Below are 14,137 nucleotides of genomic sequence, written 5' to 3'. Positions count from 1 at the left end.
TACCAAAACAACAACGTCAATCGACACAGTGTGACTTGTTTCTCTTAGTTATTGTGTTGAGTACTCTGTGGCTGTTAAGAATAAATATTGCCCTTGTTGTGCAAGATATATGAATATATAAAGAAACGTGTTTGTCAGTCCTTAGTTGTAGAAACAGCAATAATTGCAATTGCTTTCATTAATGCTGAATTTCTGTGACGGGAAGGTAGAGTATTAAGGTATTTTGTTAATGGCTGTTGCAGAAGTATTCGTTTTGTTACTTAACCTATAAATGGTTGTATACAAATATTTTCATACTCCAAAGGGATAAATAGTAGTAAATGCTGAAAATGGTGAATCAGACTGTGCTAGCCACGGGTTGTGTAATGTAGTGATGATCGAGCGTTTATGCCAGTTTCACTGTTAACTGATAGTGTAGGTGGTACACCATTAGGAAGGATCATTCTCTCAGCACAAGTTATGGAGTATAATAAGAGAATGCGCGACAACAGCGTATTTAATTGTAGGCACAATGTTCGGTCCACAACGTGTGGAGCATCTAGTTCGCCATCTGATTCAATTCTGAACATGCAGACCAAGAGTTTTAAGCCAGAAAATACTGTTAATGAAAATTACTGTGCTCAGAGTTTGTGTATTGACGTTGAAACAACACAACATTCACAGAGTACTCATAAGAATAACAATGAAGAGCATTGCAGGAATGTTATAGGGCAAGAAACATTGTATTTACCGAGTACTTCTAAAGCTGCTGCATTAGAGTCAGCTCCTCGGGAAAGAAAACGATGGGTTAGACCACCTCTTGTAGGCCAAGCTTCTACTAGTGACAATTCAACAGTGATACAAGATATATCATTGGAAGCAGTCAGTAATATGGGAACAGAGTATGATTCACATCATTCAGTACAAGATGAATTACTACAACCTAATTGTACTGACAAAAAAAATGATTATTCTGTAGCCATGTCACCCAGTATGAATGAAATTGGGTCACATAAGGCACTGTGCATCTTACCAGAAGTTAATGATTTAAAACCATATTCTAGTTCACTAGGAAAAGAAAGTAAAATGGAGGCTTGTAGAGATGTGAAAGTTTTGAACGAAGTATGGGGGGATGTTGAATGTGATAAGGTTTCAGATAATCGAGAAAATGGTATTTCCTGTAGTTGCTCTGTCATGGTGTCAAGTCCACTTGATATCCAGGACCAGACTTACAGTCCATCAGATCAAAATCAAGATTGTTCTGTCATAGTAACTGAAACAGTCGGAAGTGGGAGAGCCCTATCACCTGCCTCTGTCTCCAGTGTGACATCCAGTCGACGTTTGGAATGGGATAGTGGTGCTGATGTTGGGTATCAGAATTTTCAACCTCATGAATTTCCCTCAGGTGAGGGTCTTAGTTCCATAGAAAGAATTGCTTTAGCAAGAGGATGTTCAGCTGCACAGAGACTCGAGCCTGAGGGCACAGCTGGTTCAATGCAACTGAAACCTGTCACTAAAATATCAAAGTTTAATTCCAATGTGCAAATGGCTATGTCAACACCTTTAGCTTTTGGACAGACAGTTGCAAGTTCTGTGGCAGGAGCCGATAATGAGATTGAAATAACACCAATTCAGAAATTGCAAGGAGAAAAGTGTATCTTTCATGAAGAGGAATTTAGTTATCATCATTCAGCTAACAGGCACACCACTCCCTTTCTCCATCACCAGGTTCAGAGTGCAGAATGTAAAGAAGGAGAAGGTTGTAATATTATGTCCAAAAAAGTCAGTACTTCTTTGACTGATCTAAATGAATGTGGGCTTCATGAAGCACATAAAGACTTGCTTTCACGAAGTCGGAGCTGTCTGAGTTTATTATCAAAGGAAGATTTCAGAACTAAATCTTTTCAGTATTCTAATAGTGGTTCATTTCCTCTGCAGCATCAGTATAAGAGGAACAGTTGCTTAGCGACATGCTCTGCGTCATCATCATCTATAGCAACTGTGGTCCCAAATCTTGACTCCCCTAGGATTTCTGGTAAAGTTGTTCAGACTTCAGCATTTCATGTCCCTTTTAGAAATTCTGTTGGCATTCAGGTATCAGAAACTGCAAAAGACTGTAAATCTCTGGTTTCCTCACCCAGTTTTCCTCATAAAGTTGATGGTCATGACATAAGACATGTAACCTCAAATCTTGAACAAGATATGGAGTTAGAAGGTTCTGATTCAGATATAGTTGAAAAAACTGATAGTAATATAGCAGAAGACATAAGAAATGCCAAACATGCTCATAATTCACAACTTTCATCTGTTGAAAAAAATAATTACTCCCATGTGTCACAGATACAGCCCCAGAACAATTCCTTCCAAAACATAAACTGTCATAAATTACAGTGTAACAGAACAAATGCAAATCAAAGTTCTGCAGTGTGTAAAGGTGCACACAAGAGAGGAGGCAATGAACATCAGTGGTGTTTATCTGCAGCAAGGACACAACAGACTGTCTCAGAAAGACATGCCAGGATGTCCGAAGATACTAACGTTCAGAGACCTCATGGCAGCTTAAACTCTAACAGCATTAAACCAGTGGTGCAGAGTTACGTGAACCAAAGTGAAGAAGAAGCTACAGGAACATTAGATAGCTTAACCAGTAGCACACGGACAGTAGGATCATGGTTTATAGGAGACACTCCCCAATCAAATGGGAATCTAAATGAAAATGAGAGTGGTAGAAGAGGTTCATCTGGTGTAGTTGGTAGTGCAAATAGTTTTGAGTATCTTCCTGGCCATGTTTATGAAAATAATACCCTTGCAGTTGATATAAACTTGTACAGAAAAGCCATTACAGAAGATTCATCCTCAGAAAGTGTGTCATCTCATCCTTTGGCAGGTTTTATAGACAGTAAATTCAAAATAAATGATGACAGATTTTGGGGGTCATCTATTTCCAGCACTTTTGCTACAGATCTTGAAAAGGGGATAGCTCTTCTTAAAGATCTCTTAAATTCAAAATCATGCAATTCCAACATAAAAAAGAAGCTTGTACGACAAGTGGTGAACAGGCTTATTGAGACAAGCTATGCTGAGGATAATGTGTTACTGGAGTCAAATGTACCATGGGTGCCTCCCAAGTCACTTGTAAATTCAGGTGGTTATAATGTCAAGAAAGTCGGTCAGGAAGATATGAGTGGTGGACATAAAGTGGGAAGAACAATGGAGAGGGAAGAGGTATCAGGTGAATCTGCCAGTGAACAACAAGGTAGCAGGAAACCCCAAGTGAATCACCAGCCAGTGGCATCTTCAACTACACACCAGGATTACTTCATAGCTGGCAAATGTGCCAAAACAGGTGAGACTCTGAAGATGTGTTGGCTATTGGCCATCATATGAGGCATACGTTTTTGAAGGTGAAGTCTGTCAGTCTGTACCACATACATATTCCATGTTTCTGAACCAAATGTGGTAGTAAGACAGGAACTGCCAGAACCATATAAAATTCTGTTGTGTTTACTTAGTTTTCTTTTTTACATGTTTGTTTTTCGACAGATGATTATGATATTTTGCTATCTTATTGCCTCTGTCTCCACACCGTAGGTAATTGTAATTTATTTTGATAAATTGTCATCCAGTGTAATGTTTTATCTGATTAGGTACTTTCCCATGACCCTTGGTTTTTATGTTAGATCTTTATGTTAAGTCTTTAATCAAATTAATATTTTACCCACCCAGCCATCTATTCAATGGGTTCTTTCCTTGGTGGTGATGTGGTCAGAGTGTTAAGCTCACCACTTATCTTTAGCTAATGTTGAGATTAAGAATGTACAGAATTTTGGGGACTTGTCTCCATCCTTCCTGTAAGCTTTCATGCCTCAAATAATGATGGTTAGATACTAAAATGTACTTCATCAACATACTCACTCATATATACAGTGGAGACTATCTATTGTGCAAGTGTATTTTTTGTTCAAGGGCTGTATGTGCTCTCTGTTCTATAGGGTTGTCTGAGTCTAGTGGGCTGTCTTCTCTGTCGGAAAGAATTCCTTCATCAGAGAATCATGCAGACAGCAGGGCAGAGACAACTACAAGTACCACACAAGGGCATGTGGGCTCTTCATCAACTAGTACCACATTCACTAGAAATGGATATACTTGGAAAGAATCAACTACACAGTCAGAAAAAGAATATGAGCAACAAAAACATAAATCAGGCAAGTTTAAGTGTTAAAGTTTCTAACTTCTATGAAGGATGATTTTATGTAGCCTCAATTCATTGATTCAAGTTTTAGAAGTACATTATACCAGATGATCAAAAGGTTATTCAACCCATTTCTGACACATGTTCTGTTTGCTAACAAATAAATTAGATTGACTTTTCAATCAGCCTATAATATAATTACTTCTTGGTGTGGAGAAATGAAAAATACATATACAATTGTGTGCAGAAATCCTTAAGGGAAGAGACCACTTGGAGGATGTAGATGCGAGAATATTAAATTGGGCCAGATTCAGTTGGCACAAGACATTGATGAATTTAGTTTCTGTAAAAGTGGAGAATTTCTTGATCATCTGAGCAACTATCAACTTTTCAAGAAAGACTAAGCAATATGGAGTTAGTTTGTGTGTAAAAACTTTGTTCACAATTCACTTATCCCATATAATGCAGTAGTTATTAACACTGATTTGTATTTGGTGTTCATAATTTCACTAAGCCATGCAACTGTTTGGATGGGCAATAAGAAAAGTTTGGAAATCATATAAAGTTCAGTATCAGGGACATCTGTTTTGGTGATGCTGGTTAAATTGACTGGACACTAAACAAGATTTATTGATTGGCCTTAGGGTGACTGTGACTAAATGTGATTAATCACTGTGTTCTAAAATCAGAGAGAGAGATAGTAGTTTATTATTTAGAAAATTAGGTATTCCAACAGTTTTAAACAAAAATCTGTGTACACTTTGGAGCTAAATCCTAGCGTGGTAGCAGAGGCAGGAATTTTTGCATTTCCCACCATCACCTTTTTGTAGAGGTAAAGTAGCCTGAGTGTAAATCTGATAACTTCCCTCCATTTGGTACTAACCTTTTATGACCCATTGGGACTTATCAAGTCCCTCTAGTAGAAAATTCTGATAGGCTGGGATGTTGGGCTTCTGGCCTGGCAGGACTGTTGATTCCATACACACTATAGTGTCCTGTGTATACACCAGATTGCAGGACATCTTTGGTATGTATGTACATGAGGGAACTATACAAACATATTCAGACTTCAGTTTTGTTAAGAAACAAAAGTCCAAGCCGTAAAGGACTAGATGATCGTTACCTGTACATCCTATATACATCTTTGTGCCTTGTGGTGTGGTGCTTAAGCACAGGGGTAACTTCACGTTTACTTAAGTGGCTCTAATAAGTGAGATGATGGTACATAATATCCATATATGAAGAGCATCTTTCATTTTTTAATTTTTCTAGGGAAATATAGTGACAATTCCATGCTGCTGAACCTGTGTGAGACAGAAAGAGAAAATCAGCTTTCCTGGATTAGCACAGAAATCCATCATCTGAACGCTCTGAAACAGTTGGGTAACCTTAATACTTCATTTAGTTGTATTGTGATAACTCATTCAATTTTTGTCATATTTATGTGTTACTTGGATTGGGTTATTTTGTGTGTGGCAACCTGTTCAGATTAAAACATCTTTTATAAGAAAGAAAAATTGTGAAAATGTGAATCACATAATTATGTCAAGAGTCAGAAGATGAAAGTTGAATGCGTAATTGGTCCATGCTCATTTCTATTCATTTTCCAATGATTATTAATTGTATAAGTTCATATTAGTTTGTAGTGGAGTATTCTCAGTGAACCTGACACCCCTAAATATCCAGCATAGGATGTCATGGCTCGAAACATACAAGCACATGTGGTCTATTGGATGCACGCAGGTTGGGGAATGTTTCATTCAGTTAGGAATTCAGATTTGGCTTTCTTCTGCTTGGAAGATCACTGCTACTGTTCACTGACTTTCACAGAGGGGTCTGTACTAGGAGGCATATAGAGAACATGAAGATAGAGTTCTAAATATTCAAAACCATGCTTATGTGAGTTGTGAGCTTCATGCATCTGTCACTTTACCTCCAAGAAAATAAAGGTAACACCAGTACTAATTGGATAGGAGGTTGAGTGGGCCTAGGTTTATATACTTTAAGATTTAATGGTTATTTTACATGGAAGTCAAGTGGGTTGTAATGTTAATTACAGATTATTGGGAAAAGAGAGGCATCTAAGAAATGACCTTCAAAGTTTTGGGATGCAAAATTGCAAAGAAAACCAGAAGAAAAGAAGAAATCTTGTAACTTCACAGAAGAGTAGTGAAGTTGCCACAGAGCCTGAGTCATTTAGGTAAGGCATCCATTTGTGCTGTATGCATTCTAAAATAAGAAATAAATGTACATATTCTAGGTGTGGGGGAAATATTAAGTACATTGATCACACTGTGGGATGACAAAGGGTTGTAGGATGTAATGTATGGCACAGGAAATAAAAAGATAGTTCTCTGCGATACCATGATCAACAGTGATCAACACTCTTTGCACAGTAGTGGTCTTACTATAGTACTGTGCAGTTGTCCCATGGCAGTAAGACATAGCAAGAAAGGGTTAGTAAAATGAACTTCACATTACACAAACGCTGTGTTATGTATTTGATCCTTGGTGCTTGTGGTAATCCAGTCAATGCTGCAGCCAGGGCTTATATAGAAAGGTATCCAGGACACCACCATCCAGACAGGAATGTGTTTTTGATGGCTGGACAAGAGGACGAGGTGTTCGGAAACATCCTACCACCACTGCCATTGGATAGGGGTCAGCTGTACACTGGCACATTTTAGTGCACAGTCCAAACAGCACCTCAATACACAGTCTCCTGGCAGGTGACTAGGACGTTATGGCTCTGTGTCACGGCTTGTAATATTACCAGACCTGAACCATCTGGACTTCTTCCTTTGGGGACACCTGAAAGAAATTGTTCACAGGCATATGCTGATTAACATGGAAGACATGACAGCAAAGTTTCATGCTGCTGTGGCAGTCATTGATGCAGATGTGTTACATTGTGTGCAAGCTAGTATTCAGTGACTTACATTTGCATGTCATCAAATGCATGTTGGACACTCTGAACACTTACTGTACCTACTACTCTCTTTGTTACATGTGCTGTGTTATGTCGACAAGCTTTGTATGCTTTTGAACTGTTGGATTTGAGGTACTCACGGTGATGAGTATGAAGATGGCTGTCTTCTGGGTTGTAGCACTGTGTAGTCTGGTAGAAGTAATCTTGCATAACTTGTCTCAGACTACACAGTGCTGCAAACCAGAAGATAGTCATCTTCCTTTTGAGGTATATGAACTGTGCATTCTTCTTATGTGCACTATTATTTTGTATTAACTCAGTTATTCATGTGTGTTACTTGCAGATTCTTTGTAGTTATTCAACCCTTTGCATGTCTGTCTGTCTTTCACCACTGATTTCTTTGCTACTTGGCATCAATGCTACTCCTGCCCCATTTGATGATTCCTTCTTATCATGATATCTTGTGAATGATACCTTCTAGAGAATTCTTCCTTTTACATTATTTTGTTTTAAGGTGTTCTACTTATTTCCATTGTTATGTATAATTTTTACCAAATCCTGCATATGGGACATTCATTTACCACTTGTTTCACATGGTCTGTTTCCTCATAGATCCCTCCTAATGCCATAGCTTATTTGATGCTACATAACTTCAGAAAATTATATAATGTCATAAAAAAACTAAACAAAATAATGCTCTTCTTCTTGAACTGATATTAATTAGGTTTATTAAGCCTGTATTCTTCAACTCTCTTCGAAGAATTGGCTTTTCCACCTTTTCTAGGGGTGACCTGTATTTCGATTTCCCACTGGTTAGTATTTAAGTCCTAATTTTGGTAGTCTCTCATACAAAAATAATTCTTATTCTGCATTAATTTGCCTGTTTTTATAACTTGAACCAAACTGAATCTACATTAAATTGAAGCGTATGAATCCTTTTATACTCTTTCATACAAGTAATTGGAAATGTCATGCATCCAAATAATTGTACTGTATTATTTATTATTTAATTTCAGGTCGGATGTTACACATGGTAGCAGTATTAGTGAAATACATGTCAGAAAAAGTCATAATTTGAAACATATTGACAACAAGTCAGAGCCGAGCAGTTCCAAATCACCTAAGAAAAACAGAAAAAGTTCCAAGTTTCCTTCAGAAATACATCAGAATTTATCAGACCCTAATATAAAGACAGTTTCTTTAGACAAAAGGGATATTTTCACACAATTTCCCATGGCTGTTGAATTATATGACAAGAAAAGTAGTTATAACTGCACAAATGATAAATTACAACTGAAAGAAGAGGCAGTTCAAGCACCTATATTATCAGATATATCAACAAATGGAGACACGTACAAATTGACTGGCAGTTTGTTATCAGATAGCACAGTTTCTGGAAGAATTAATGCATTCATGCAGACCAGAAAAAGTAATTCTGTAACAGACAAAGATTCTCGGGGATCAGAGGTGACTGATGCCCATAAATATACAAGAAAAGCATCAGAATCTAATGAATGTCATGAAACTGTAGTGAAAGAATTAAAATCAAATGACAGTCCTTTATGTTGCTGTGATTTAAAGAAACTTCTTGCTGAGATCAGTAAAGAAATCAGATTTAAAAAACAAAGGTCTGAAGATAAAAAATCTATTGAAGGTAATGTGAAGGCCAGTGGTTCTGTTGCAAAACAGAGGTATATTTCATCTTCTGGGAGAACGATACAGTCAAAAAATATGGATGACAATTCTGCCAGAAGTTGTACATTATCTTCTTCAAGAACATTAGGAGATGTTATTGAATTACCATGTGATTCAGACCAAGTGAGGGCATCTGTAGCTACTGAAACAGTCACAAATATTGGAGTGCAGACAACACAGTCGTTACGTTCACTGCCTCTGATACGACCCCAGTGGTATTCATTGATTACCGAAGGGAAAGAGAAAGTAGCAAGTAAAGCAGAAAATGATATAGGTTCAAGTTGTAAGGTGTGTCCTTGCTGTGGTGCTCTTGAAGATCAGAATGACACCATATCAGAGTCATCACAGGACACTACCAATGAGTGGAAGTGTTCTAGATGTTTGAAACTGGAACAAGCTAAAAGATATGATAGAAAATGCCAAATTTGTGGTGTATTGGAATCTCAGCTACAGATCTCACAGCAAGATGGTGTTCAAAACCAGGATACTTCTTGGAAGTGTAGTGACTGTTTAGCAAGGAAGCTGGATAATGCAAGACCAGTGTTTGATAAATGCATGAATTGTGGACTTCAGAAGGACTGTAATGAAAGAAAAGAGAAACAAATTGATTTTGGTAGTACTAGCAACAATACATCTACTACACAAAAGTCTCCTATTGGATATATTTTAACTCTTGAAACATCTACAGATCCAGTCTCTTCCATGGCAGAAAGGTCAGAAAAGAAGATGTTAGAAGAAATTAAAATTAAAGTCCCTGAAAGGAAGAATCATTTAATTTCTGCTAAAGGAAAAAGAAGGAAAAAATTCCAAAAGGCAGTTTCAAAATCAAGCATGAAGTTTTCTAAAGAAAATCATAAATCCGTAACAAGTATGGAAGACAGATCTTTTCCTGAAGATGAACTCCAAAGGAATAAGTGTAGAGAAGAACATACTCTACAGGTAAGAATTTCCATTCAGGACTGTAAAAGTGCATGTTAACCTGAGAAAGAGTTTATGGCATCTTCTGGTCAGAATAAGTATAATGCATCGAATCCTTTAATCGTTTGGTGGGACTCCTTGGATAGTGGATCGCTTTATCAAACAGGAGAAAACAACAGAAAAAGAAGGTTATTTGTCCCTACCCTGAATTTGATTTGAATTCACAATCTCACTCTTTGAGCAGTCCATGTGCATACATGTGCTCTTTGGCACTGTGGTTGTTTTTTAGGAGAGTTGTAACCATTATTAATATGCATACCTCTAGAAAGTACAATGTGCCTTGCAAATACAATTTATCAAACTTAACTGAACCTCAAAATTGTATTTAGTAGTCTCTCTGTGATGGAGAGGGGGTATAGAGATTTTGGGAGATTAGGTGGGGATGTGCATTTAAAGAGGGTACAAACCGCTGAACTAGGGTCTGTTGGTCTTTGATAAGCCATACTAATACTACAAACTACAGTATTACATTTACATGCCTGTCTGTTTGTTAAATTTGTGAGATTTTTATTGAAATGGTTATACTCATTTCTTATAGATAATTGTAATGCTTCTCAACAGGAATACCTTATGGCAAGACGCCCTGACTTCATTCAGAATGCTGAGTACCGTCGACAGTGCCTTCATGAGTTGGCATACTTACGAGAACTTAGACAGGAAAGCAGACAGTTGTTGGCACTTGCAAGCCACATACCTCATTTTAATGGTGACAACACTGCATCAGTGAATATTGGACCTTTGCCTCAATCACCAATGGGTAAGGGAAATGCTCAGATGTTTTGTTTACTTTAAGACCCCAAATCTAATGATTCTCTAATACCAAGCCATACATATGTTTCCAGCCCTGTTCATAGTTCCTCCTAACCCTTGCATCAATAGTTGCCATCTCTGCACTGCTCTGTTTGCTGCATGTGCTTCTAGCAGCATTAGTGATTTTGGTGAGTTTTATATAAAAAGTATCTTCTTCTAAATTTTGATTTTCAGGTCCTCATCAAAATAAATAAATTTGTGTACATATATGTAGTTATATTCCTCAAGTCACCATCTTTATATACTGCCTTTAAGTTAATGGAGGACGTTATTTTAAATATATAAATAAATTTTTGTAGGATTTGATGTTCTCATGACAGTGAGTATAAAGTTGGCTATTTTCTAGATTGTAGCATCATGTAGTGTGGTAGATGTTTACCAACATTTAAGATTGTCCAGATCATGAAAACAGCAAGGTCTCAGAAGACAGCCATCTTCTTAACAAATTTTGTATTAACAGGCAAACTTCAAGGGACACTTTCATTTTGTAAAACAAGTGATCAGCATAATGACAGGAAATTAGAGAGCTGATTATATAAGCCTCACATGTAGACATTGATATATTTCAGCTATAAAGAGAATATTCAGCCAGCACACAATGCGTGCACAGACAGAGCGCAAATATCGCAGCCTGCCAGAAGTACTCAGTAAGAAGGCAGAGAAAAAAAAGAAAGAAGACTTTCGTACCAATAGACTCATGGCTGAGATTTTTGCAAGGGTGAGTATGAACCTACTGCAAGTAGCAATGCAGCGGTAAACACTTGTACTTTGTTTTGGGCATCTTCTGCAAATCCAGCAACTTTGGTGTATGGTTTATGTAGTTTTTCACATTCCTTTTGAGTAATTACAAAAATGCAAATTAGATCTTAAAATTGGCTATAACCCATTTATTGCTAACAATAATCCTATTTCTAATTTAATAGTGTGTAACCTCTGTGGTTGATGTGCTGTTTCAATAAACAAAACCCTTATCTGTATTCACTTACATTCCTGTCACCTGTAAGTTAATTTAACAAAACTAGAAATGTGCAATCCATACCGTAGAATATTGTTTTGCCGTGTGTTTTTGCACTTTTATATTTTGAATAGCTTTGATGAAGATTTACAGAATGTAAAAGAGAAACTGTAGCTTATTGCAGTCCAATTTGAATAATTTCTTCTTTACACTGACTAAAATATCATTAATATAATTTTGAAGTCTGTTTATTCTGTTGCACTATTCCATTTCTTATTTAGAAGTTGACATTTGAAAGAATGTGCATAGTTTCAAATAGAGGGCCTTGACCTTATGTTATATAAACTACAAAACATGTAATACATACTGTATAGTAAGGTATTTGCAAGCATCCCAGCACGTTATGGAAAAGTTGCTGTGAAGCCAGCCAAATCATGCAGCCCATTCGCCATGTTGGTTTGAATCTTTTGCTGTGAATTATTATTAGCACCACACTCCTAAAAGAATGTAATTTTAAGTTAAAAATGTGATCTCATTATGAGGAGCAACAAAGGTATGAAATATTTAATGTTATATTTACAAAACGTATTTTTACAATATTATAACTGATAAAACAGAAAAACGTTTGCTACAAGTGTTAAAATCGTGCCGTAAAACTTGAAACTTTCGAGTCGTGGCACGCGTGTGAAATTTCAAGGTCTTCACGCAAAATAGTAGCACTGCGCAGACCAACAAGAACTTGTTTTATTAGATCAGAGAGTGAGGTTATTTTAAATGTTGTGGTAACGCATAGACATTCTATTAAAGTCTAACATTTGAGTTGCGGATTGGATTTAGACATTTTCCGTTAGTTATAAAAATTATAAGTTCTGAATTTCACTGTGTTTCAGAGACTGATTCTGTCTCTGTCTTCATGTAAGAACTTACGTGGTGAGGTAAATTCATAGAACAGAAGATACCTTGGTTTACATACTCAGACTTGTACACTTTGAGCCTTTTTCCCTTATATTGTATGGGAAGATTGGCTATGATACGAGGCGCGTCCACAAAGTAAGTTTCCCACTCGTCCCACAGCTAGCAAACCTTATATTGCGCGAAGCGACTGTGCGTACGTGATAGAGCAATGACGTAGCATGGCACATGCACTAACGGTACTTCCCGCGTTCTCATAGTAGCATCGTTGCAGCTGTTGAAGATGGAGGTTCTTATTCCAGCTCCCGCCGACTGTGAAGTGCGGTCAGTGATAAAGTTTTTGAATGCACAGAGCATAGCGCCGATCGAAATTCATCGTCAGCTGTGCCGGGTCTATGGGCCTAACGTCATGAGCAAGCAGATGGTGCGTCACTGGTGCAGACAATTTTCAGCAGGCCATTCAGAACAAGCGGCGCGGGATGCTTAGTGCCGGTATTGTCTTCCTGCACGATAACGCTAGGCCGCACACGGCTCGACGGACAGCAAGTCTCCTGCAGGAGTTCAGCTGGGAGGTGTTTAATCATTCACCCTACAGCCCGGACCTCGCTCCCAGTGATTTCCATCTTTTCATACACCTCAAGAAATTCCTGTCCGGTCAGCGTCAGCGTTTTGAGAATGACAGAGGCGGAGATGGTTGTCACACAGTGGTTCCAATTCCAGGCGGCAGACTTCTACGACACAGGTATTCAAAAGTTGGTCCCACGGTATGACAAATGTCTCAATTCCGGTGGCGAATATGTTGAAAAATAGCTGGACACTTGCTGTATCTGTTGCTATAAATATTTCCATGAAATTGTGTTTTGTTTCTGTAAACGGCCCCAGGGAAACTTACTTTGTGGACGAGCCTCGTATCATGATGTCTGTTTATGTCTTATCACTTCTAATGCTATTTGCACCAGTATGCGACTAGAGGTATTCCACCTTTCAGGTTTCAGTTTACTGCCATTAGTAATTCAATCATTACATCCATTTGAACTTATTGAGGCAAGAGTGACACTATGATTGATGAGAAAACAAAAGTGCTTAGACACTAACATGACCTAGAGTCTGTAAACTCCACATGGACTGCCTTTGTGGAACTGATTATATAACATTGCATTTTCATTTAAAATAACTTTGTAAACATTGTGTTTTTATTTATCTGTTTTGGGATATTCTACCGTGTTTCTTCTTGTTTCAGAAATTGCAGAGGAGAGTACTGAAAGGTGATGTAAATCTCTCCAATAGCAGAAGTGTCATTTCTGTTATATAAATTGTCTTCCTACTTATATCTCTGTGTTTTGACAAGAACCACATTTTAGTTCGCACATATTTGCTTTAATACATGTAACCAAAGATGTGAAATATAAATTTTTGTTTTATTAATATTAATTGTAAGTACATAGCATAAATTTATTTTTTATTTTTGCATATGTTAATGTTTCTTTCTGCATTCTACATTGATGTTTCTGCCCTTGTAAATCATTCTGTAACAAAGTTTTATCCATTCTTATCTCTTACCTCATAACTGCTTGTTTGTATCTCTGTCCACTCTTTCTCTACACTCTTTTGAGTATCTTCCTTCATTTGATCTCAGAGATGATTAAGTCATCTTCATTTCTGATGCTGTCAAAGGAATCTTACTGTC

General features: G+C 37.4%; 1 protein-coding gene across 3 annotated transcripts; it reads left to right on the top strand.

Annotated features, from left to right (window-relative positions):
* Positions 1–40: 40 nt before the first annotated feature.
* LOC110838963 (uncharacterized) lies at positions 41–13,890 on the top strand. 3 transcript variants are annotated; one of them, XM_087350550.1, is made up of 9 exons: positions 41–205; positions 2,320–3,325; positions 3,972–4,184; positions 5,444–5,549; positions 6,231–6,371; positions 8,117–9,734; positions 10,335–10,530; positions 11,153–11,301; positions 13,691–13,890. In XM_087350550.1, exons 1-9 carry the CDS (start codon positions 182–184, stop codon positions 13,760–13,762), a joined length of 3,525 nt encoding a protein of 1,174 aa, XP_087206676.1. In that variant the 5' UTR covers positions 41–181; the 3' UTR covers positions 13,763–13,890. The 3 variants fall into 3 exon arrangements, with proteins under 3 accessions (XP_087206676.1, XP_087206674.1, XP_087206675.1); XM_087350548.1 differs by having other exon boundaries at positions 41–3,325; XM_087350549.1 differs by lacking the exons at positions 11,153–11,301; positions 13,691–13,890 and adding an exon at positions 10,616–10,889 and having other exon boundaries at positions 41–3,325.
* Positions 13,891–14,137: the final 247 nt, after the last annotated feature.

Source organism: Zootermopsis nevadensis, unplaced genomic scaffold (genome assembly GCF_977971745.1).
Source record: "Zootermopsis nevadensis isolate Lab colony 2312 unplaced genomic scaffold, Znev_1.0 Znev_ptg000017l, whole genome shotgun sequence".
Lineage (NCBI taxonomy): Eukaryota > Metazoa > Arthropoda > Insecta > Blattodea > Termopsidae > Zootermopsis > Zootermopsis nevadensis.
This window is presented reverse-complemented; position numbering and strand designations above follow the sequence as displayed.